This window comes from Chanos chanos, chromosome 10, assembly GCF_902362185.1.
Source record: "Chanos chanos chromosome 10, fChaCha1.1, whole genome shotgun sequence".
NCBI classification, from domain to species: domain Eukaryota; kingdom Metazoa; phylum Chordata; class Actinopteri; order Gonorynchiformes; family Chanidae; genus Chanos; species Chanos chanos.
This window is the reverse complement of record NC_044504.1, coordinates 21,359,030-21,382,106: the sequence shown is the minus strand read 5'-3', so window position 1 is coordinate 21,382,106 and position 23,077 is coordinate 21,359,030. Positions and strand designations below refer to the sequence as shown.

Genomic DNA, 23,077 nt, shown 5'->3' with positions numbered 1-23,077 from the left:
ATGGCGACGCTTGTGGAATCTGTAGACTCCGCAGAACCGTTTTGCGGCGGAGGCACCGGGAACATGGCACCACCAGCGACATCGACCCTTCCCCACCGTTTCGACGATGGTAAATTTTACCTGCTCGTGGTTATCGGGGAGCTTGTCTCGGAAGAGCACCTGAGGTGTGCCATTGCGGACATAGAGAAAGGTAAGGCTACTTACGTTACTGGATGCTTTCCTGGACACCAGTACTTCTATTGAATTAATGGACAAAACCTTACAGTGAATTGATGGTGACGTGTAAAGCAGTAGCCTAGTTTCTTTTCTATTCATCATACCAAAATGGTGGAGGAAAATAGGGTGAATTTTGTCGGATGACATAATAAGACTGCGTTGGTACTGCAAATTGTACACCATAGCGGTGTGTAACCTTGAACAGAGTTTATGCACAAGGCAGTCTATTGTTTCCTGGGCGTAGTTTTCATCCATATGTTTTTATATGAACCAGTGGAAACTTTTCAGTGACCTTTAGTTACTTTGTGTTGTTTTCTTATGTCTGGTTGTCTGGTGATGGAAATCGCCCAGGTGCCCCTCCCTGTTTGATCACTGCTGATCTGTGGGTAGCCTGTTAATCAAAGCACGAGCAACCTAAACCAGTCAGTTTCCTTGGAGACACATTAGCCCAATTCTCGTTATTATTTCACTGTAAAGAATTATTTTACTGTAATGGATGTATGCCTCCGTTAATGATTATGAATGGAATACAGCGTTTTTGCTTACTGTCTCTCCCACGAACGGTTAGGTCATCCTGGGTAGATAAAATGACTAAGCATCTTATTTCTGATGCGTCAATAAAGATATATTATTCTTTGGGGGGGAGGGGACGGGGGGTGCAGAGCATCGACTCTGCGTCAAAGCACAGAGCAACACTTTGCATCTGCGTGGTTTTGTTTTGCTGCGTCTCGAGTTCTTTGTTTCCAAGTGAGTACCCTTAGGAATCAGCCAGAATGAACAGAATCAGTATACTGATGAAAATATTCCCTTATTCAAACAGCAAAAAGATTTGTTCTCTTAAATGATTATAGCATTGGACATATTTGTTTTAAAGTTACAGAAATCATCATTAGTCCTTGGAAACTTAATCTTTCCAGGAACGTACGCGTAGGCTTTAAAGGCTCTCAAAAGTACAGCTGCGTATCCTTTTTCGCGGCAAACCGTCGATATTTATATGCTTGTTCTGACTGAATTTTATGACTCTGATGAACATTGCCGTTTCTGCTACCGCTTCATCTCTCATCTAGCATCCTACACCCGCTTGTAGGCGTGGTTCCGGTCCGCAGTGCGGTCCCTACGGAAAGTCTGTAGGGCCTTTACTCCTATCCAGAAGGCGTTTCAGAGTGACACAGCATATGCTGCGCTTGCTATCATTGGTCTGGTACAGGTTGGCATGACGACAAGAGAGGAGAGGGGCGGTGCGGCGCGGCAGTAAGCAGGAAAGAACTCTCAATGTTTTCTGGAACAGAATTCCCAAGAGTCACCCAATCTGCCTGTAAATTCAGGCAAAGGATAATTCAGTGAAGGAAAGCTCAAACGCTTGGATAAAACCGGTTTTGATGTAGAAGCCAAGAAGAATCTAACCTGTCAGTTGTAATTCTTGATGCGGAGCAACAGTTGACACATGGATACATTTGAAAAGGTTTACTCTCTTTTGTGAGTTTGTCTTTGATCACTCTAGTCTGAATTACCTGCTCAGCATAATGGATTTCACAGGCTTTATGACTGTTTATCCTGTTTATATGTTCCATGTTTTGATAAACTCTTTAATAAATACATATACATTCTTATCGGCTTTTTTTTAATCATAAGCTACAGATTTTCTCAGCTTATTTATTTACTAACTGATTTTTACAGTTTTTGAAGACTTTGCTTTTTTCTCTGACCAAGCCTGGGTGGGGTTTTGGGATCACATACACACACACACACACACACACACACACACACAGACACACACAGGATGGATCAAGTGTGGGTGTGGCCAAACAAAACAGGACTTGCATTTGCAATTGCCAAAACAGAAGAAAAAAAAATAGCTGATATAAAGTAGCTCAAATTAAAATGACATTGCTAGTTATCACTGATTAGTTAGAAGAAAAAAATTGGAGCTGCTCTAATAAATGCCTTACTTGTAGCTTTGGAGTGCATATTTGTCCAGACCTCTGGTGTAGATTTCCTTAATTCTTGACCAGCACCCAGACACCAGATTCCAGTAATCTAATTATAAGATTAATTGAGTCTGATTTACTGGTGCTCATAATGATAACATGTTGGTAATATACTACTGATGACTACTCAGTTTGGTCTCCTGAAACTCTCCAATCCTACTCACTCTGCTCACACCTCACTTATTTCTCCTCAGTTTTGGAGCTGATATTCAGAAACTGTGTACTGTACTGAACAGTACTAAGGGATTAAGGAGATGGCAATGGGAGAAAATACAAAGTCATGACTGTTGAATAGTGTGGTTACGAATATGTTATTGCTAGAGTAGGCCGAAGTGTGTGTGTGTTTTCCTGTTCCTGCTTCATAATGCCAGTCTATTGATCTGCCCTCTGATCTTGGCTTTCCTCTCTCTTTTTAATATGTAATCTCTCATTTCAGGTTATGATCCATTCAGTCTCCTTTTCTGTTGGCAACTTGAACCCAACACCACAAGGGGGCAGGAGCAGGCTTCACCCCCCTCAGTTGCAATTTCTGCCCCCCAGTTCAAATTTTATGTACCCTGTAGAAAAATAGCAAAAACAACAAACATACTGGCCGCGACCCAAGTGTCATAGAGACGACAGTAATGAAACACCTGCTTTTGAAGTTTTCCAGTTTTTCAGTGGCTAGAATCGTTCATAAAATCTATTATTTTGCGTCTTGTAGACCTACGTTCCGAGTGCTCTGATTCCCTAAATTGTGTGAGGACACTCAGGCTTAATACTGGTTTCACCACTGCTATGAAATAAATGTATTATTTGATTGTGAAACATTAGTCTTATGTTGTTATTTAGCTTTTCAGAGGCTATTGCATGGTTAAATCAAAAAATGTCATTAAACCTAGGTCCAGGCCAGTTTTAGGTGGTGACCTGGCAATCTGCCCCAAATATTCCTATTTCATATTATGGCCACGATGCACAAACACATGGAAAAGGTAAAGTAGGGAATCGTTCGCATCTAGTCAAAACCGCACTATACTACCACCTGCAGGATGAAAAAAAAGCAGAAATAGGCATAGCAGGATGATGACCTACAGTTTTACTAGATAAAAACATTTGCCCCCTTGCCATTTTTTTAACTGCCCCCTCAGTCACTTCATCCTGGCACCGGGCCTGCTGCAACTAAGCTTACTGAACCATGGGGAAACCCATTCTCATGCCCTGTGTCATCTAGGACCTTGTGTTTTAGTTTTACTGCTGATCTCTGAATTGAGATGTGTTGGGGTTAATGAAGAAATGACAGGGCAGAATTCATCGATTTTGACTCAGCTGAAATTGCTAGCCCTAGCTTGCCTTTCATCACTCAGGGTTCCATAGATATTTCCGAAAATCGATTTGATGTTGAGCCAAATACTACATGTTCCAGCGGAGGGAGACAAAATGAACAACCTGATCTGATGAAACAGACATCAGATATTGACATGCAGACAAATGTTTCCACATTTCATTTTAAAATGAAATGTTACTTTAACTTACAAAGTTACTGTACCAAAGCCTAACATTAACCATTAGTACTTTTCATACAACCTTATTGTTAGAGTGTAGCTGAAATAAGGTTATGCAGGGAGTGTGAATTGGAACAAAAGAAAGTTGATGCTCTCCATTAAACTGAATAAAGAACTGCAAACTGAAATAGCTTCACAGATGTAATGATAGGTGAGAAAAGATGTGATCATTTTCTCTTGTTTCTTTTGTTGTATGTCTGACTTGAAGGCATTCGTTCCTGGGACACAAATCTCATTGACTGTAACTTGGATCATGAGCTGAAGCTGTTTGTCTCCCGTCACTCTGCCAGATTTTCTGCTGATGTGCGAGGTAAGCAAAACATACATTTGTGACTTCCCGTGACTTTAGTGTGCACAAAATATGCCATTTCATAGCAGAACACCTTGTGTAAATTTTGTCCCTCTTTTGACATGGACATTGAAGCTCCAGATTCTGTCAGCAACATGATATCATTCTCAGGGTTCCGAATTCGGTCCCTAATATGACATCATTCTCATTCTCTAAATTCTATCCCTCCTGTGATGTGATTATTAGAGTTTCAAAAAGTCTTCACCCGCTGTAAAATTACTCACAGAGTTCTAAATTCTGCCCCCAAATAGAAATCATTCTCGTGCTTCTAAACTGTAATTCCCTAACAGTTATGATGTTGTTCAGAGTTATGGAGATTCTTCTAAAATGTTGAATTTGAAGCATTAAGCAATAGTTACATAAAAGATAACCAATCATAGTCAGCTGTTGTAACTAAAAGGTCTTAGCTTTCATCCCACAGTTTTTACTGCATTTTTTCTTTACTTTTAAGTGAATCTCCATGATGACAGTGATTGCTTGCTCCTTCATATGACTAATGACTCAGGGGACCTTTAAAATTGAAATGCATATTTTATGTGTAAAGATGTGGCTTGGAGTGCTAACTGTAATGTGTCATAATGTTATATTAAATGCAGTCACACTTTTGGTCCAATTTTGGGATTGATTTGTTGTGTGTGTGTGCTTACTGTTTATTTCATAAATATTAGCTGTCAGAGTGTATGTCATCTCTACTACAGGAGCTAAAACACGTGTCCAAAGAAAGTATTATCCAATTACATTGCTGCGTTTTGTAGGGAGGTTAAGATGACCTTGACCATTATCTGTCTTGGTTGAGGCTGATGGACTTCCTAGTAGTATTATGTGTTTCTCTTTTTGGTGGAACCAATGGTGTGTGTTAGCAAAATGCATTACACTCACAGTGGAGTGCCTTTTCTAGTCAGGATTTTAAATAATATTGAGGGAACCTACTCCATTGGAGGATTGATGAAGTGTGTGTTCGATGGGGTGCCAAACATTACAAAAGTAAATGTGTTCATATGTCATGCAGTATAATGCATGTGTGTGTGTGTGTGTGTGTGTATGAGGGGGTTGGGATGTGATTTCATTTATAGAATCATGTCTATTTTTTTTATTTTTTGTATCTTTAATACTGAAGATGGCAGATTATTGTCTTTTCTAACCATGCTTATATATTTTCTGTAAAGACTAATGTGAAAAGGTACAGATTTTAATCTGAGGAGGTAAAACTGCTGACCCAGCACTTTTCTGCTGCAGCTCTCTTTCTGTCTTTGTCTCTGTCTCTGCCTTTCTCTCTCTGTCTCTCTCTTGGTCTCTGTCACTGTCTCTGTCTCGCTGTCTCTGTCTCTCTGTCTCTGTCTCTGTCTCTCTGTCTCTGTCTCTGTCTTTGTCTTTGTCTTTGTCTTTGTCTTTGTCTCTGTCTCTGTCTCTGTCTCTGTGATTATGGCAACATAATGTCCAACATAGTGCAGGTGCAGTGGTAGGGGGGCATAGTGTGGGTAATTACTGAAGAACCCCTACTGGGTTTAGTCTGCGCTGGAACCTGAGGATGCCATCACACACACACACACTCACACACTGATACTTTCTTTCTTTCGTGCTTCCTTTCTTCTTTCTTTCTTCACTTTTGCTTTAGATCAGGCTTTTTAGATGATAAAATTGTCTTAACGTCAGCAGTTGCACTTGGGTGGTTCATGCAGGGGTTAGCCCTGCCCCTCTCGAGAGTGAGACAGAGAAAGAGAAAGAAATAGAGAGAGAGAGAGAGAGAGAGAGAATGACTGAGAACGAGAGAGTGGGAGGAAGGTCTTTACTTGTCTGTCTGATGGATGTGAGGACATCACAATTTGTCTTCAGTCACACACGCAAGGTGAAGGGAAAGACAGAAGATGAAAAAGTGACTAGATTATTGTTTTACGGTTTGGTAGGACTGGAGAGGAGGCATGCAAAAATATATAGTACAAAAAAAAAAAAAAACAAAGACAAAGCTGAAAGAGGAAAGTGAGGGACATAGTTATAGAGGCAGCATTTGATATCAAACAGTGGGAGGGAGAAATGAAGGGATTCAAGTAAAGATGAAAATGGGCTGACAAAAGGGAAAAGATTGGGGACAAGACAGAGGAATATGGGATCATAGAACTAGTAAGAAGGGAAAAATGTAGAAATATAAAAACACTGGTGGGAGTGGGGAGGTGGTGTGGAGTTGCTATGAGAGGAAAATGTATCCTTGAAAGTATCTTATAGGCACAGACACCCCAGCCCCCAGGGGAAGATCATATGATGCTGTACATATGGATTTCTCTCTCTCTCTCTCTCTCTCTCTCTCTCTCTCTCTACTTTAATTGCAGAATGCAGAGTTAGCAGTAAAGAGCCACTAGAGACCAGAAGTGCTTCTACACACAGGCAGCTTGTACAAACACAAACACACACACACACACACACACACAAACACATACACATGCGCTAAGAGAGATAGAGAGAGAGATAGAAGCTCATCAGCTCTGACGTCATATGACATGTTTACAATACTGTTGTGATAGTCTTTTAAATGAAAATAGTATCTCATTATTCCAAATTGATGTTAACGGCACTTAAACACATTTAAACAACCAAACTAATGCAATGTTATGATTTTATTTACCTATCCATAGAAATGTTCATATCCACCTTTTCCATAAGTACACAGTACAGAAGGGTTTGAGTAATTATGTTTCCATGACAATAAGCATGGAACAATCTCTGCTGGCTTGTTTTAACATTGGTGAGATAATGAGTATGTGTATTACAGGCTAGATAAGGTTGCCCTGCCCAGAGACAAAAAGCCTGGCAAAGAGACTCAGAGTTCAGTGTTACATCAAATTCAGTTTTTCTTCATGTTGCTTGCATCGCTCTCTCTCTCTCTCTCTCTCTCTCTCTCTCTCTCTCTCTCTCTCTCTCTTTCTCTGTGTGTGTGTGAGTGCGTGTGTGAGGGCATGCAGGGCTATGTGTATGTGACTGAGGACAGCCCAAAGGTAGTTCAGAGTGTATTAGCGTCAGGCCATGGGTTCACTCAAGGAGAGCAGTGAAGCAGAGTTTTACTGAGGATAATTTGGGACACAGTAGTGGTAGGGGGTTCAGACTAACCTAAGAATAAATGACATCTAAAAAGCAAGATTTTGGAGGAAGACTGAATCAAGGTAATGAATGACTAGCTTATCTAAATTGGGTAAAAATTGTATATAAATATCAGTCAAGAAAGAGACTTAATTATATACTTTTACTTCAAATAATGTTGTATGTCATTTGTCCTAGTATGATAAAGCAGTACAGGATTGCATAATTATAGTTACGGGGTTGGTTTGATACATTTTTTTGGCAGCATCCAAAAATATAACATTGTTTACACCTGTCTGTCTGGCAGCTAGCCACATATTGGAGATTACATTTTATATCACTGTGCTGTAGGCCTAAAAAGTTAGGATAACTTCCAAAAATGTGAGATACTCTTTGCCTGGACAAAGTTAGGTATAGAAAATGAACAGCCAAGTCTGAGAGACTTATTTATTTATTTATTTTGGTATTTCTTGATTCTGCTGTAAACTTTTAGAGGACATGCACCATCAGAAAAGAGACAGAGACGTGTGTATGAAATAGTGTATGTGTGTATGAGGTACAGATTCTCTCATCAGTCAGCCTGTGTAAAATGCAGTCAACCCCCTCTGAATTAACCCCATACTCTACAGTATATGACACTCTGTGTCTACTCACCTAAAACCATCTCTCTCTCTCTCTCTCTCTGTTTCTCTGTCCATCAGCTCTTACATTGATTTCCCTAAAGTATAATTGTCTCAGAGGAGCACTGCTTCCTGATGTTAATGATTAGAGAGAGAGAGAAGAGAGAAAAGCCTTGCTAATGCAGTTATGCAATGGCGATCTGGATGCTAAACAGATATCAAAGCTTGTTTCATGAAATAAAATTTGAAACAGAGAGAGAGTGGGCAGCTTTAATCGGTAGACTGTTAAAGAGTCTTCCGGAACCCTACAGACATCAAACCTGCTGTGATGAATCAAACGTGGTCAATTTATTCATGAACAAACACAACAAGAGGCCAGGCAGTCATCTGGTGCTGTGAAATAGTACAAAAAAATCGAGGTCTGGGATTCCCTGATTGTATATGAAATAGATTTTACAAATCTTGGACGAGTAGTTTGCTCTCCCAGATGATATTATTTCTGAAGGTGATAGAGCACATATGGATGTGAATGAATTTTGTTTTACTGAATTGAAAATACTGCTGTGCTTATAGCAAGTTCATATTTAATTTTTAAAGAAAAGCCAGAAAAGCTCAGGACCACTGGTAACTTAAAGGCAGAATCTCTCACTGTTAATGAAGAAAAAGATTTTTTTCAGTATTACAATGATATATAACATATAATTAGAAAGATATATGTATTCTGAATTGCTCTAAAACAAAAAAATTCACATATGAGAAAACAGTGTATAACACTTGAATATCTTAGAATACTGACAATTTCTCTCCAGACACCATTTTTTCCCCAGATACCATTTAACAACTGAGCTAATGTTTCTATGAACCTCATCCTTCTATCCCAGAAACATTTCACCCTTACTTAACTTGCATAAGAGTTTTTTCCTGGACCTGATGGACCTGGTATGGTTGTCTTAGCATTCACTATAGCATGAAAACAAGGGTCCACATTGATGGAGAGGCCATTTTGGTGCTGGCATTTATTAAGCAAGTCATCCGTTTTAGCATGACACACCCATGGGAGAAAGGGTTAATGGAAAATTCTGCCAAGCTGCCATGATGTGTGATGTATGGAATATGAAACAGATGGAACCTGAGACTGGTGGTGAGTTAGGCGGGGTAGGGGTTGGTTGATTTTATGGAAGTATGGTGTATTGTTGATAGAGCTGATTGTATCGCTTATCCTTGTCAAATCTGTTCAGCCTTAGCATTGAACCCAGTGTTAGTAAATTTGGTTTTGCTTTTTTTTCTGTAGGTTGTTGTATTTTAAGATTGCTGTTGAGATCACACTGTACAGTGTTTGTTTTAAGTGACTCAGTGGTTTTGCTCCAGGGTGTTAGCATGAGGCTAAAGCCAAAGAGAAAACTTGAAAACAGTCATAGAGTAATCATTGAGTATTTGCAGACAAGCAGTAAATAAGACTACACTGAGAAGATAGTAGCCTCAGTTTCTTAGAGTAAACTTAAATCTGGGAAAACAATGGAAATGTGTTGAAAAGGTAAGAGGTGAGATCAGAGAAAAAGAAAGTAGGATGGTGAAAGCAAAAAAATAAATAAATAAATAGTGAAAGGATAAACATAGTGAGATAGATTTAAAAAAGAGAGAGACAGAGAAAGCGATTTGCAGGTGATTAAAATGATGACCCAGAAGATGCTTAATGGCACTATAGTTACTTTCCCTGTGCGAGTTAGCCTCCAGAGAGAGAGAGAGAGATGTCACACCCTCATTCTCTGTAGCTGTATTATGTTTATGGACAAAAAAAAACAAACAAAAAAAACTAGATTTTGTTCTGTCAAGGACAGCGGTAATGAGATTGCTGGCACTGTAATGTGTCTGGCAGACATTTCTATTGGCACAGCCACAGAGACATACACAGTGCTTTTGTTGGACTTTGGGTTGAAAGGACAACAAAATGATGCAGTTTGTCATATATTAGAGCATGCTATCCACATGTCCTCCCATCTGTTACAACATATAGGATAATTGTTGGTTATACACAAATGCCAGCTGTTGATGTAGAGCATATGTAGCCTTTGTTGTGTGTCTGAAGGTGTTCAGCTTTTCTCAGGAGGGAGAAATTTGCTGTTTTGCTGGCTTGGGGTGTTCAACAGATTTAGTCTCAATCATACTGTTAGACAGAAGTCATTGTCAGTCAGATGTTTACATATTTGCAGGTAGAATTAAGTGAGAAAGGCATATGAATTAAGAAAAATGAAATATTTTATCGCTCTAATATCTGCCCTTCATAATTAAAATGAATTAACTTACAGAGACATTTGAGAAGAGTGAGTAGGGAATAGTAATAGAAAAAAGTCTTATGTTATAACACAGGGGCATTATGATGTACCTAATGATTGGAGCTGTCCATCATAAGCTGAAAGTGAGTGGCTTATGGAGCCCCAAGCCTGACTCACATTAGAACCATAGGCTGTGCAGATGATAAAGTGTCTCATTCTCAGGCAGTAGATTAATATTTATGTGGCCTGGCTTGCCAACCATGACAGAACTGTGTGATGAATTTCTTATAAGATTGATTTTCCCACACACAAGGGAAAAAGAAAACAAATGGAGTATGAATTGACCATTAGCTATGGAAACATAGCTGAGTAGGAAACAGTTAAGATAATATATGTGTATAGAAAAATTAAACACAGTGAAGACCGAACGGTGAGGGAGAAATGTATCAAATTAGGATCTACACCTCCAGTGTATTTTCTAATAACTGAAAATTATGCTAATAAGAGCATTAAGCATGGAGAGGGACCAAAAAAAATAGCTTGTACTATGGAAACAAGAAAGCATACCAAGGGAATGAATTACAACTCAAGGAAAATATACTCTGAATATGCAATAAAAATGAGAAATGAGAGATGCATAATAATAAGCAGTATAATTGGACATCAATAAATAACTGGAGCTATTTTTGGACTGCTATTTGACTTATTCTGAGAGGTTTTTGCAAATTCATAGGTCAATAATAACAAGACATAAGATAATTGCACAGTGCATCTGCTAAGGCTGAGAGACAGAGAGATACAGTGGATATGTCCACTGACACCTTTATTTCCTATTAGTTATGAAGATGGGAAAGAGTACAAGAATATAGGAAAGAATGCTTAGAGCTCAGGATGCCCTGTTAATGTTCTCTGTCGCTGTTTTAAACATGTGTTTTTGTGTTTATGTATGTGTCTGCAAATAGGAACATAATTGCACCTAGTATGCCTGAGATAAGTGTCTGAGAGCTAGAGCTGTTGATAATATAAAGTCTGTGCTTCCCATACATAGCTTCACATCACATAATCACAGTGGTGAGACTGTCTCCTTTGATTTTGTGTGTGTCTGTGTGTTCAGGACAGAAGATACTGCACCACAAAAGCAGCGTGCTGGAAACAGTCGTACTCATCAACCCTTCGGATGAGGCTGTTAGCACTGAGGTACAACCTAGGGTCTCTCTCTTTTTCTCTCTCTCTCTCTCTCTCTCTCTCTCTCTCTCACTCTCTATCACTTTACAGGTAGAAATGTATCTACAAAAAAATGTATTCCAGCAGACACATCCACACACTCAGACGTCAGTACAGGCAGAGACTGTCAGCACAAAGGGTGAGACTTCTGCCCTTGCAGCCTGGAAGAGGGTGGCAGCAAGTGCAAAAAGCATAGCAGTTCAGCTTTTCTTACAGTCGCTTTGTTTTGTTTTGTTGCACACTAAGGCTATTACATGTGATTTTAGAAGTTTCATCTGTACAAGATTGAGGGTTTATGGTCTAGCCACAGTGATTGGTACAGGGTGTTTCTTTGTCTCTGAGGGCATTAGTTATCTCCATCCTTACATACACTTGCACATGCGTATGCACATGCACACACAAACACACTGTCTGCAGTCTTTCTCTGCATTAATAAAATGGCGCAGCACTGCAGGTTTGACTCTGGCCAACAGCCCAGAACAGTCAATGGCAGTGAAGTGGAAAATCAGATATGAGAGAGAGAGAGAGAGAGAGAGTAGCCATGTTTGGCTCAGCTGGAATTGATGACATTTGCAATCAGTTTAATCTGGCACAGCAATGAAAAGTAGGTTTAGCCGTAAACAGTGTTTCAACTGTTTTGAGTATTTCTTAATTCAGCCTCTCAGGCAATAAAGCACTCATTAGTAAGTGAAGCTGAGATCATTTTTGGGACAAATAAAACACTCAAGAGTTTGTAGTTGGTCATTTAAATGCACATTAAGGCATCAGTGCACTGAGGTTGTAGAAAATGAGGTTGTAGAAAATGTAGAAAGTTTATAATATTTATTTGCATGTAGACATTGTGAAGGAGCTTTTAAATTGTAATCAATATTAAGAAGGAAGCTAATCAAAACACTCTTAGGACATAAGGGCAAGTTTTCTGGGTAATCTGTTTACTGTTTACTGATTGGCTGATGAGATTGTGTGTTAGTTTAGCTGCCCTTTAGGGCCTGGTCTAAAGCTTCACCGAGTCATTCTTTGTGTCTGTCTCTTCAGGTTCGTCTCATGATCTCTGACACAGCTCGGAACAAGCTGCTAGTCTTGGCAGGGCAGTGTTTCGAAAATACCGGCGAGGTCATCCTTCAGTCAGGATCCTTCTCTTTTTTCAACTTCATTGACATCTTCACAGACCAAGAGGTTAGTGTACAAAAGATGAAGCTCAAATGGCAAACAGTATTTGAAGTATGATGTTTTTGCATCTCAGTTTGTATTAAGGATTAAAAGTCATAAGGATTTGTCTCCGTCTTGATTTTGAACCACACAGGCATCATTTTATCGTTTATTTAATATATATGTGTGTTCTTGGGAGAGAAATTGTCAAGTATAATCTTTGAAAAGGCACTTCCCTTATCTTCAGAAATGTATGTATCTCTACATTGTCCTTTTTTCACAGATTGGTGAACTACTCAGTACTATAAACCCAGCCAACAAAGCCAGCCTCACCCTCTTTTGCCCTGAACAGGGCGACTGGAAAAACTCTAATCTAGACAAACACAATCTGCAAGATTTTATCAACATGAAGCTGAATTCACCAACAATTCTTCCAGAAATGGAGGGCCTCTCAGAGTTTACTGAGTATCTCTCAGAATCTGTGGAGATTCCATCTCCCTTTGACTTGCTTGAGCCTCCCACCTCTGGTGGGTTCCTCAAACTGTCCAAACCATGCTGCTACATTTTCCCTGGTGGACGAGGTGACTCTGCACTTTTTGCAGTCAACGGCTTTAACATGCTAATCAATGGTGGTTCAGACAGAAAGTCCTGTTTCTGGAAGCTTGTAAGGCATCTGGACCGGGTGGATTCCATTCTGCTCACCCACATCGGAGATGACAACCTTCCTGGGATCAACAGCATGTTGCAGCGAAAAATAGCAGAATTAGAAGAGGAACAGTCCCAGGGATCCACAGCTAATAGTGACTGGGTAAAGAACATGATCTCTCCTGACATTGGAGTTGTGTTCCTCAACATGCCTCAGAATATGAATAACCCTGAGCCAAATCCCAGGGTCAGAAAGAACATTGAAGAAGCTGCTTACACTCTACAGTGCCTCAACAAGCTCTCTTTAAAACCAGAGCCTCTAGTCAGAGGCACTGGGAACACTTTAGAACCCATTATACTCTTCCAGAAAATGGGAGTGGGGAAGCTGGAGATGTATGTCCTCAACCCAGCAAAAAATAGCAAGGAGCTGCAGCACTTTTTGAAGCAATGGACAGGAAGTGAAAAGGACAAAACCTCCATTTTGTTGCCAAATCAGAAAGAATCAGAGCTCCCAGTCTCATATTTGTCCTCTATTGCATCACTGATTGTTTGGCACCCTGCAAACCCATCTGAGAAAATTGTTCGTGTCCTCTTCCCTGGCAATACCACTCAGAATCACATCCTAGAGGGTTTAGAGAAACTTAAACACTTAGATTTCCTCAAGCAACCAGTGGTCACTCAGAAAGAACTTTCTTCAAACATGGCACCAGCACTTAAGCAAGCCAAGATGACACACAAAACAGATAGCAAGGAAAGCCTGAAATCAACCTCAAGGGCCCCATTAAGCAAAGCCTCCAAGAAGGAGTCAAAAGAAGAAACACCAGAGAAAGCAAAAACAGATATAGAGGTAGCACAGGAGAAGACACAAAAAACAGTGAAGAAAGAAAAAACTGTTGTGAAGAAGGCAAAAGCACCAGAGAAGGAAGTCAAAGCCCAATTAGAATCAACACCCAAAGCTGAAACTCCAGACAAAAAGAAGTCTGAGATTAAGTCAAATATTACACCGAAAGAAAAAATTCTAAAGAGAGAGACCAAGAAATCAGAGGAAAAGAAAAACAATGAAAAGGAAGTCAAGGGTGAAATGGATAAAAAGGAAGAAATAAATGTGGATAAACCAACACCTAAGAAAGAAGGAAAAGTCAAAAAGGAGGAGAAGGTAAAAAAAGAGGAGGTCAAGAAAGAAGTCAAAAAAAGAGATATCAGGAAAGATTCTCCTATGAAGGAGATCAGGAAAGAGGAAAAGAAAGAAATGAAGAAAGATGAGAAAGATGTAAAGAAAGATGTCAAGAAACCCATGAGTGCCCTAAAGAAGAACGTTGCCAACAGTGAGGTGAAGAAACTTGCCCCTAAACCAAAGTTAGTATCTCAAGGAAAGACACCAGGAAGCCCTGCAAAATCTAAAGAGAAAGGGAAGGTTAAGACCACTAAAAAAGACACAGGAAAGTCTGCTGCAGCTGTAACTACTGCACAGGTTGTTGCAGCAGTGGCTAGCACCACTGACAGTCTTGAAGCTGAAAGATCACTGATGTCTTCTCCAGAAGATCTTACGAAGGATTTTGAGCAGTTGAAAGCAGAGGAGATTGTGGAAGATGATGCAAGCTTACCTCAAACCAAAACAGAAGACTCTGAAACAAGTGTCATTATACACCGTGAGGAAATCACCATCTATAAGCATTCACCAGAGGCAGCAGAGTCAGTGGATGAGGGAATCACAACTACTGAAGCTGAAGAGGAAGGTGGAGGTACTCCAGATGAACTTGAAGCCAAAGGAAAAAGCAGTGGTGTCAGCAGTGAAAAATTTGAAGATGAGGGTACAGGGCTTGAGGAGTCATCTGAAACTGGTGATTATGATGAGAAGGGAGACACAGAAGAAGTGGATGAGGAGGAACGAAGAAGACATTTGAAGTCAAAAGCAGAGGGACAAGAGGAGGAGGAAACAGAGGCAGAGACAGAGGACGAGGGCACTTGCGCAGGACAAACTGAGAAGCCAAGCTTACATGTGCCAACACCAACAAAGATCTCTGCTCCAGTATCTCCTACTGCATCCATTCATGATGAAACCCTTCCAGCAGGTTCTGAGAGTGAAGTTGCCTCAGATGATGAAAACCGAGATGAACCACCAGAAGAATACACTACTTCTGGCCACACGCAGTCCACCATTGAGATCTCAAGCATCCCCACTCCAATGGATGAAATGTCAACTCCTAGAGACATAATGAGTGATGAAACCACAAATGATGAAACCGAGTCACCATCTCAGGACTTTGCCAGGTATGGAGTTTCTACAGAACCTGATCAGAAAAAGCTGTCCCCTCTCCAGGATGTTCCAGAGCTGGATCTCTCTAAGAGTGATGCCACAGATGGTCAGGACTATAATGTGTCTGCCTCTACCATCTCACCTCCATCCTCAATGGAGGAGGACAGATCTACAAAGGATTTTTTCATTAAAGACAGTGGCAAAATTTCATTTGATTCAGAGAGGCTCACAGGGGAATCCACAACATGGCCTCTTGTTCAGTCACCATCTGGTGAACAAATTGTTAGCACTGATCACCTACATGAAGGTGTTTCCTCTCCAATTGAGCTGGGCACTACACTTGCAGAGCCCCAAAAAGGAACAGCTGACTCATCAAGTCCAGATGATAAGACATTAGAGGGTACTTCATCACCACAGTCCTCAGGACACACACCATATTACCAATCCCCCGTGGAAGAGAAAGAAGGAGAAATTCCACTAGAACACTTCAGGAAGGCTGAAGGTCCAGTAATTGTTGAGGTCACAAGCGACAGAGAGGATTCCCCAAATCAGAGTAGTCCCATGGATGAGCCTGTACCTAAATCTCCAGTGGAGAGGGTCCTATCCCCTGTGCAAAGTCCTCCACCCTATGGAAAAGGAGAAAAATCCCCCTTAAATCTTGACCATTTCTCCTCAGTTCCAGCCAGCCATGATGATAAGAAAACAGTTAATGGTGATACATCCTCTGTCTCCGCATCCCTTCCACCAACTAAACATGAATCTTCATCAGATACAAACCATTTCACAGCTTTTAAAGAGGAAAGTAAGATGTCCATATCAGAGGGAAGCACATCTGATAAGTCTGCCACTCCTGTAGATGAGGTTGTGGCAGAAGATACATTCTCTCACATTGCTTCAGCCTCCACAGCCTCTCTGGCAACAAGCTCTTTGCCAGAGCCAACGACTGATGATGTCTCACCCTCTCTGCATGCAGAGGTGGGCTCTCCTCATTCCACAGAAGTAGATGACTCTCTCTCTGTGTCCGTGGTACAGACTCCAACCACTTTACAGGAAACAGAAGTCTCCCCATCAAAGGAGGACAGTCCCAGACCCATGTCAATCTCCCCAGATATTTCACCCAAAACAGCAAAATCCAAAACGCCACAGCAGGAACCAAAATCACCCGAGCAGTCCACGATGTCAGAATCCCCAGATCACTCCTTAGCCTTGGATTTCAGCAAGCAATCTCCAGAGCATCCATTGGCAGCTGGAGCCCAGCGTGGAGTCACAGAAAATGGGCCCACAGAGGTAGACTTCAGCCCTTCTGATGCAGTTGCTCCTAGATCAGGAGATCAACACCGCCCTGGGGGTGCTGGGGAGAAGCCAATGCTTTTCAAAGAGTTGGATACTACTCGCGCTGCCTCTGCCTCCCCATCTGATGCCTCCCAATCGACTCCCTCTGTCACCACCCCCTCCCAAATTGGGGGGCCCAGGGAAATATCCCCAAATGCGGCCCCTTGCTCAGAGTCTGTCACTCCAAAAGTGACCTCTCGAACACAATCTCCTCTTTCCTCAGACTCTTCTCTGGTATTGGGTAGTTCTCCGGCTCTAGATGGAGTATTTAATAAGGGTAAAATAAGCCCTACCTCTTTCTCTGATGTAAGTTCATTTAGAAGTGAAGATGACAAGCTAAAGCTGGATCAGACTCCACCAAAGGCAGCCTCCCCCTCATCCCCTTCAGTGTCCCCTTGTTTTTCTCAGAAGTCTGAAACACTTAACCTGGCAGCAGAGACTAATCCCTTCAAATGTGAGTCTAAATCTCCTGTCAGTCCCAAGGCACCTTCTCCAACTTACCTGCCTCTCTCATTCAATCAGTCCGACAAGTTTTCTGGTAGAACTTCATGCTCCAGCACCTCTCACATTGGTGAGACAACACAGAAGTCTGCGGGTGGCTCCAAAGATCCAGAAACCTCTAAAAAGAGCCTCTCACCACAATCCAGATCAGATGTTGACTTGTGTTTGGTGACATCATGTGAGTACAGGCACCCAAAGACAGAGCTATCCCCTTCCTTCATAAACCCAAGTCCACTGGAATACTTCATGAATGAAGAGAACCCTCTTGAAGAGGAAAAGCCTCTGAGTAAGTCAGGTGGAGGCCCTCCTCCACCTGGAGGGAAACACCACAGCAAGCAGTGTGAGGAGACACCTCCAACTTCTGTCAGTGAATCTGCTCCGTCTCAGACAGATTCTGATGTTCCACCAGGGACGGAGGAGTGCCCCTCCATTACTGCAGATGCAAATATCGATTCTGAAGATGACTCAGAAACATTGCCAACTGACAGGACCCTCACTTACCGTCATGTGGACCCCCCTCCTGTTGCCGCTAGGGACCCAGCTCCTACCCCACCTCGGCCAGATGTCTGCATGGTGGACCCAGAAGCCCTGCCAGTTGAAGAGAGCAATCAACTCAAAAGCTCAAAGACAGAGCATGGTGACAAGTTCAAAAAGAAGAAACTTGGTAGTAAGACTAAGTCAGCATCACCAGCAAGAAAGAGCGACTTGTCAAAGACAAGTGCTTTGAAAGAATCAAAAACTGCCTCTCCAAAAAAGAGCACAGAGGATAAAGATGCCAAAAATGCAACCAATACTTCTGCATCACGAAGTGTTAAAAGCACCAATACAGGTAAGTCTCATTTAACTTTGATGGTGTGACAAAATGTGAGTTTTTCAGCTTGGTTCAAGCATCTCAAGAGCTGTTTATAGCTTATAACCAACATTACTCATTTAGATGTATGAATCGCTTTTGTAATATATATCAATGGAAATTGTTTTATTTAAAATGCTTTTATTTACATATTCTTTAGGAAGCGCTAAATTAAGCAGTGGATCATCAGTGCCCAACTGCCCTCCTGTGTACCTGGATCTAGTTTACATCCCAAACCATTGCAGCGCCAAGAACGTGGACACGGAGTTCTTCAAACGAATCCGGTCCTCATATTATGTTGTCAGTGGAAATGATCAGACTGCCCAAGAACCCAGCAAGGACGTCCTTGACTCCCTGCTGGAGGGAAAGGCGCTGTGGGAGAATAACATGCAGGTGATTACCAGAATTGTATAGTGAGGAGATGGAAAATGATTTCATGAACATCTTGGCTAATGCAATTAGTTAAGTAAATTTTGTGTAATTTCCAGAACATATGATGGTAAATACAATGATATGCAAATTCTTCTTTTAGGATGCAATAATATTACTGTTGATTCACGGTATCGTTAGAAATTGCTGTATGTTAGTGTTTTAGGTGCAAATTGGAGGATTTATGTTGGATTTATGTTCCAAATTACAGGTGACACTTATTCCAACCCATGATACAGAGGTAATGAGAGAATGGTATCAGGAGACCCACGAGAAGCAGCAGGACCTGAACATAATGGTTTTAGCCAGCAGCAGCACTGTGGTTATGCAGGATGAGTCCTTCCCTGCCTGCAAAATCGAGCTGTGATCTGCCGTCATACACTTGTCTGATCTGATGTTGATGGGTTGCTTTGATCAATTTGATCCCCAAATAATCATGTTTGTTCTTTAAGACAAGAAATTAAATAAAATAAAATAGGTTTAAATATTCCATGAACATTGAATTAACATAACAAAAATATGAATTTTCCAGTCATAAACTATCTACAATTGGGAAATCTATAAGGCAAACTTTAGTGGTTATTTATGTCCAGAACACACTAATTAGCTCAAAGAGCAGTGGGCAGCAGTAAAACAACTTTGTCATCCTTAATTATTATCTTGTTTGTCTGGTTGAAAGATGTTAACACCATACTTGAATTGAAAGACTTGCAGGGGGTTAAGCAAGTCATGTAAACGGGGCACTAAAAGAATGTGTCAGTTCTGTCAATTTGAATCTTTCACATATGCCTACCAGACAAATTAAAACTCAAATTATGTCAAAATAAGGGCAGCCAAACTAAATCAAATGTGCAGGCCCAAGATATTCATACTATAATTCAAAACCAGCTATGATTAAACGTGTAATTAAAGACTGAAAAGTAATAGATAGTTATCATTCATGTTTGAATTCAGAACAAATGATTGTTGCACTGCATAGTTTAGGTCATATCAAGTTGATTGTCTCAACAAATCAAGCACTTACAAAGTCAATAAATAGAACAACTCAGCATGTATAATTCGTAGAACCAGTGACACATACACCAAAGGATGAAGTATGCAGATGTTCTTTAGAAATGCCTTAGAGAGTTCAATTGAATGTACAGTATAATTGATGCACTTATAGACAGCTATGAGGCGTGTATGCTGCGCAAATACTGAAATAACACAGAATGTCCAGTAAGGGTAATTCATGTAGAATTTACAAGCAGCTTTGAGTGTAAGTTCTGTTTAATGCTTCTTGAAGATGTTAGGAAATGGGAAGCTTATTGTCTTTTGGGGATTAACAGGTAATATAAAAAGCTTAGCAAGAGGAAAGAACAAAACCTGAACTAAATGTATTTAGCACTGTAGGTATTACACTACTATCTTAAGGACACATTTTAATTATGATATTTGTCAGTTTTTGCACCAAGGTCAAAAACAGTTACGAATTCCTTCATGCTCTTGTTTTAAACAATGACATTAATTCACGGTGTCATTAGTGAAATGGAAAAATTATAGGTTGAAAGGGAGAAATATTGCAGTGTAGCACTGAAGAGGGTAAAGGCATTTGCAACTTAAATGTTTTTTTCCCTCTTAAGCATTTGAATACAAATCAGTGTGTTATTGTTGTTGTTTGTTTGTTTGTTTATTTAGTTTTTTTTTCCTTTGGAAAACTGCCATTTTGACCTGCTCAGTCTATCTGAGCACCCATGATGTATGTGTAAGTTTGCACTATATATTTTTTGCACTTCTAATTACTTGAACTTTTATTTTGTCCTTTTAGGAACAAAATTGTCTTCTTTCAGTTTCTGGTTTTGAAATTGGAGCACTGGTTGACAAACCTGAGACATTATGACTCTTTTCATTGTTTGCCCAATTCCGATGTTTTGTTTATTTATTTTATGGAGCTTGTAACTTTACAATGGAGATTTTGTTTTGTTTAGTTCTTTGGTTAATTTTAATGTTGCGCTGTGTGTACTGTATATCCCTGAATCTTCTGCAACTCTGCCAGCTGAGTCTAGACACCGTTATCACCAGAGCCTATTTGAATGTGATAATGTTCTTTTTTCCTTAGGATTTTTCATTTTTAAAATAACTGTGTACTATAATTATAAATAGCTTTACGGCAGGGTGAATGGTTGGATGAAATGTGCATGTGAAATTTAATATACTCAACATTTTTCTTTTCCCCATTTTGTCTTTTTAAAGAGAGGGAAACTCGCTCTTAACTGCCAACAATTCCATGCAAGGCAATTACTCAAAGTGATGTAAGAACGGAAAAGTCAGGCGTTGTATCATCTGGTTCACTACAGTGCTTTAATAAAACATTGGCCAAACAGTCAGGAAACGTAAAATGGGGCCTCATACTCTGTCAGGCTAATTCAGCCTTGTACACATTAGTCTTGTGTTAGTACAGACTTCAAGGATTTAAAACCTCTATTCAGTTTGTCCGGTCCCAGTCTATGATGAGCAGAGACTTGTAACTGGACATTTTCATAGTTTAAAATCCATGATCAGGTTTTCAGATCATTAATACAAATCATGATCAGAGGACTAATTCTACAGTTCATGACACATCAACCAGACCATGGTGAAAGCCTAGCAACATCTTTCAACCTTTCACATTTGGGTGGAAAAACAAACAATAACTTTTCTGCAAACCGAATCAACATTGATCAAACAAAACACAGCAGTGCAGAACTTGGTAAACCTTGCTGCCTTTCCAGAACAGCAGCAGTTTTACAGAAACTTCACACACAAACATAAGGTTTGTCACATGTTTATTCAGTCAAACCAAAACACCAAACAATAGTCCACATCTCTATTAATCTCCTCTCTCTCTCTCTCTCTCTCTCTCTCTCTCTCTCTCTCTCTCTCTCTCTCTCTCTCTCTTTCTCTCTGTCTCTCACATACACCCACACACACTCACAGAGAGACAGTTTCGTTCACACATATACACACACGCATGCAGACGCACACACACGCTTTCACTCTCTTTTTCTCTCTCCTCTCTCTCTCATCCCTCTCTGTCGTGCGCACTTTTGAGTGATAGTATGCGTTTGTCTGCAGCTCTGTATGTTAAATATATACACATATATGTCTTGTGATCTTGCATTTCCCTGGTTCCCACCCAAACTCATACCTAATGTAGATGATAGTTTCAAGTGAGAGTATTAGCCCATGCTTTTTCTGACATATGTGTGCAGAACCTGCTGCTCCCTGGAGCACTTGATGTAAAGGGAAACCACTATTAAAAAGAGGAAAAAGTTTGAAAATGACCCACAATAAACATTTTTTGTGGAATCTGGTGTCTTGCAGGAATCTTTATAACTGTGTATAGTGAATGTCACAGAATCTCAGATACTGATTTCCTCTTTGTATGCATCTGGTAGTGAGAAATAATGACACATTGATTAAGCTTTCGAATGACCTCATGTTTATTCGGCATATGTATGTGTGTGAGAGACAGTGTTTCTATAGCTTTATGTAGCATGTTTGCTATATCTGTGTGTGCAAGCCTGAAGATTACATGCATGCATGCATACATTTGTGTCCTGGTACATACACACATCTATGAAGATGTCACACAATGTCTCTTGAAAACTGATTGGCTGAAAAAAATTATGAACACCATGGATTTTCAGAGTGTATTTGTGTATGTGTGTGTGTGTGTGTGTGTGTGTGTGATGCTTAGAGCAGTGGCCCTGATACAGCTGGCCAGGATTTATGTATATGCTCTATCTAAGACCTGGGGCAAGGCTAGACAGAGAGTTACAGTTAATACACACACACACACACACACACACACACAATACATACACACACACACACACACACACACACACACACAGAATTGAACAGCTCAACTCAGCAGTTAAACTGAACCATTTACACATTGTCTAACAATGTGAATATGTCTGTAAACTATAAATGCAATTTATTTTCTTTTTAACTTACATTAGAGAGGGCTGCCTTCATTGGTTCTATTCCAAGAAAAATGTCCCCGCCCTTCCAACAGCATTCGTGGTATACCAATCTACCATGCCAACTTTGGCAGATGCCAACGAGAACATAAACCAGTGAGGACTCAGGCACCTCAGGCAGTCTCCAAACCCAAACAAAAGCACAGCGATAAATCAAATTGGAAAACTCTCATGGCCAAATAACTTTGGCAGCTTATCAGATCAGTAATAGAAGTTTGGGTTGCACTGTGTGTTCAGATCTGGCCATGACCTTGACCAGTCAATACTGGTAATTAAGATTGTTTTCCTCAGCCGATAATTGTGAGGTCAGTTCTGACGACGTGATCCTTCTTTTAGAGCTGTGATAACCTGGATTTTACATGGGAGAGCGTTGTGTCTGTTTGTGCACTGGACAGCTTCAGAGCAGTGAATTTATCTAATCATAGCTTGCATGGTATTGTTCCAGAAACTGCAATACAGAGAGATATGCTGTATATTTATGCACACAAATATGCCAGACTCAACTCACTGTATATCAGGTATTTGTACTTATATGTGAGAATTTGTTTTACAGTGTACATCAACAATTCAGTCAAATCATCAGCGCTGCCCGACATCTTCATAATTCCAAAATGTGTGTAGTTGCCA

General features: G+C 40.4%; 1 protein-coding gene across 1 annotated transcript; it reads left to right on the top strand.

Moving 5' to 3' along the window:
* On the top strand, nucleotides 1-18,810 carry map1b (microtubule-associated protein 1B). The gene is made up of 7 exons (XM_030787035.1): nucleotides 1-190; nucleotides 3,954-4,055; nucleotides 11,171-11,253; nucleotides 12,316-12,456; nucleotides 12,713-17,993; nucleotides 18,175-18,407; nucleotides 18,655-18,810. Exons 1-7 carry the CDS (start codon nucleotides 1-3, stop codon nucleotides 18,808-18,810), a joined length of 6,186 nt encoding a protein of 2,061 aa, XP_030642895.1.
* The last annotated feature ends 4,267 nt before the right edge of the window (nucleotides 18,811-23,077 follow it).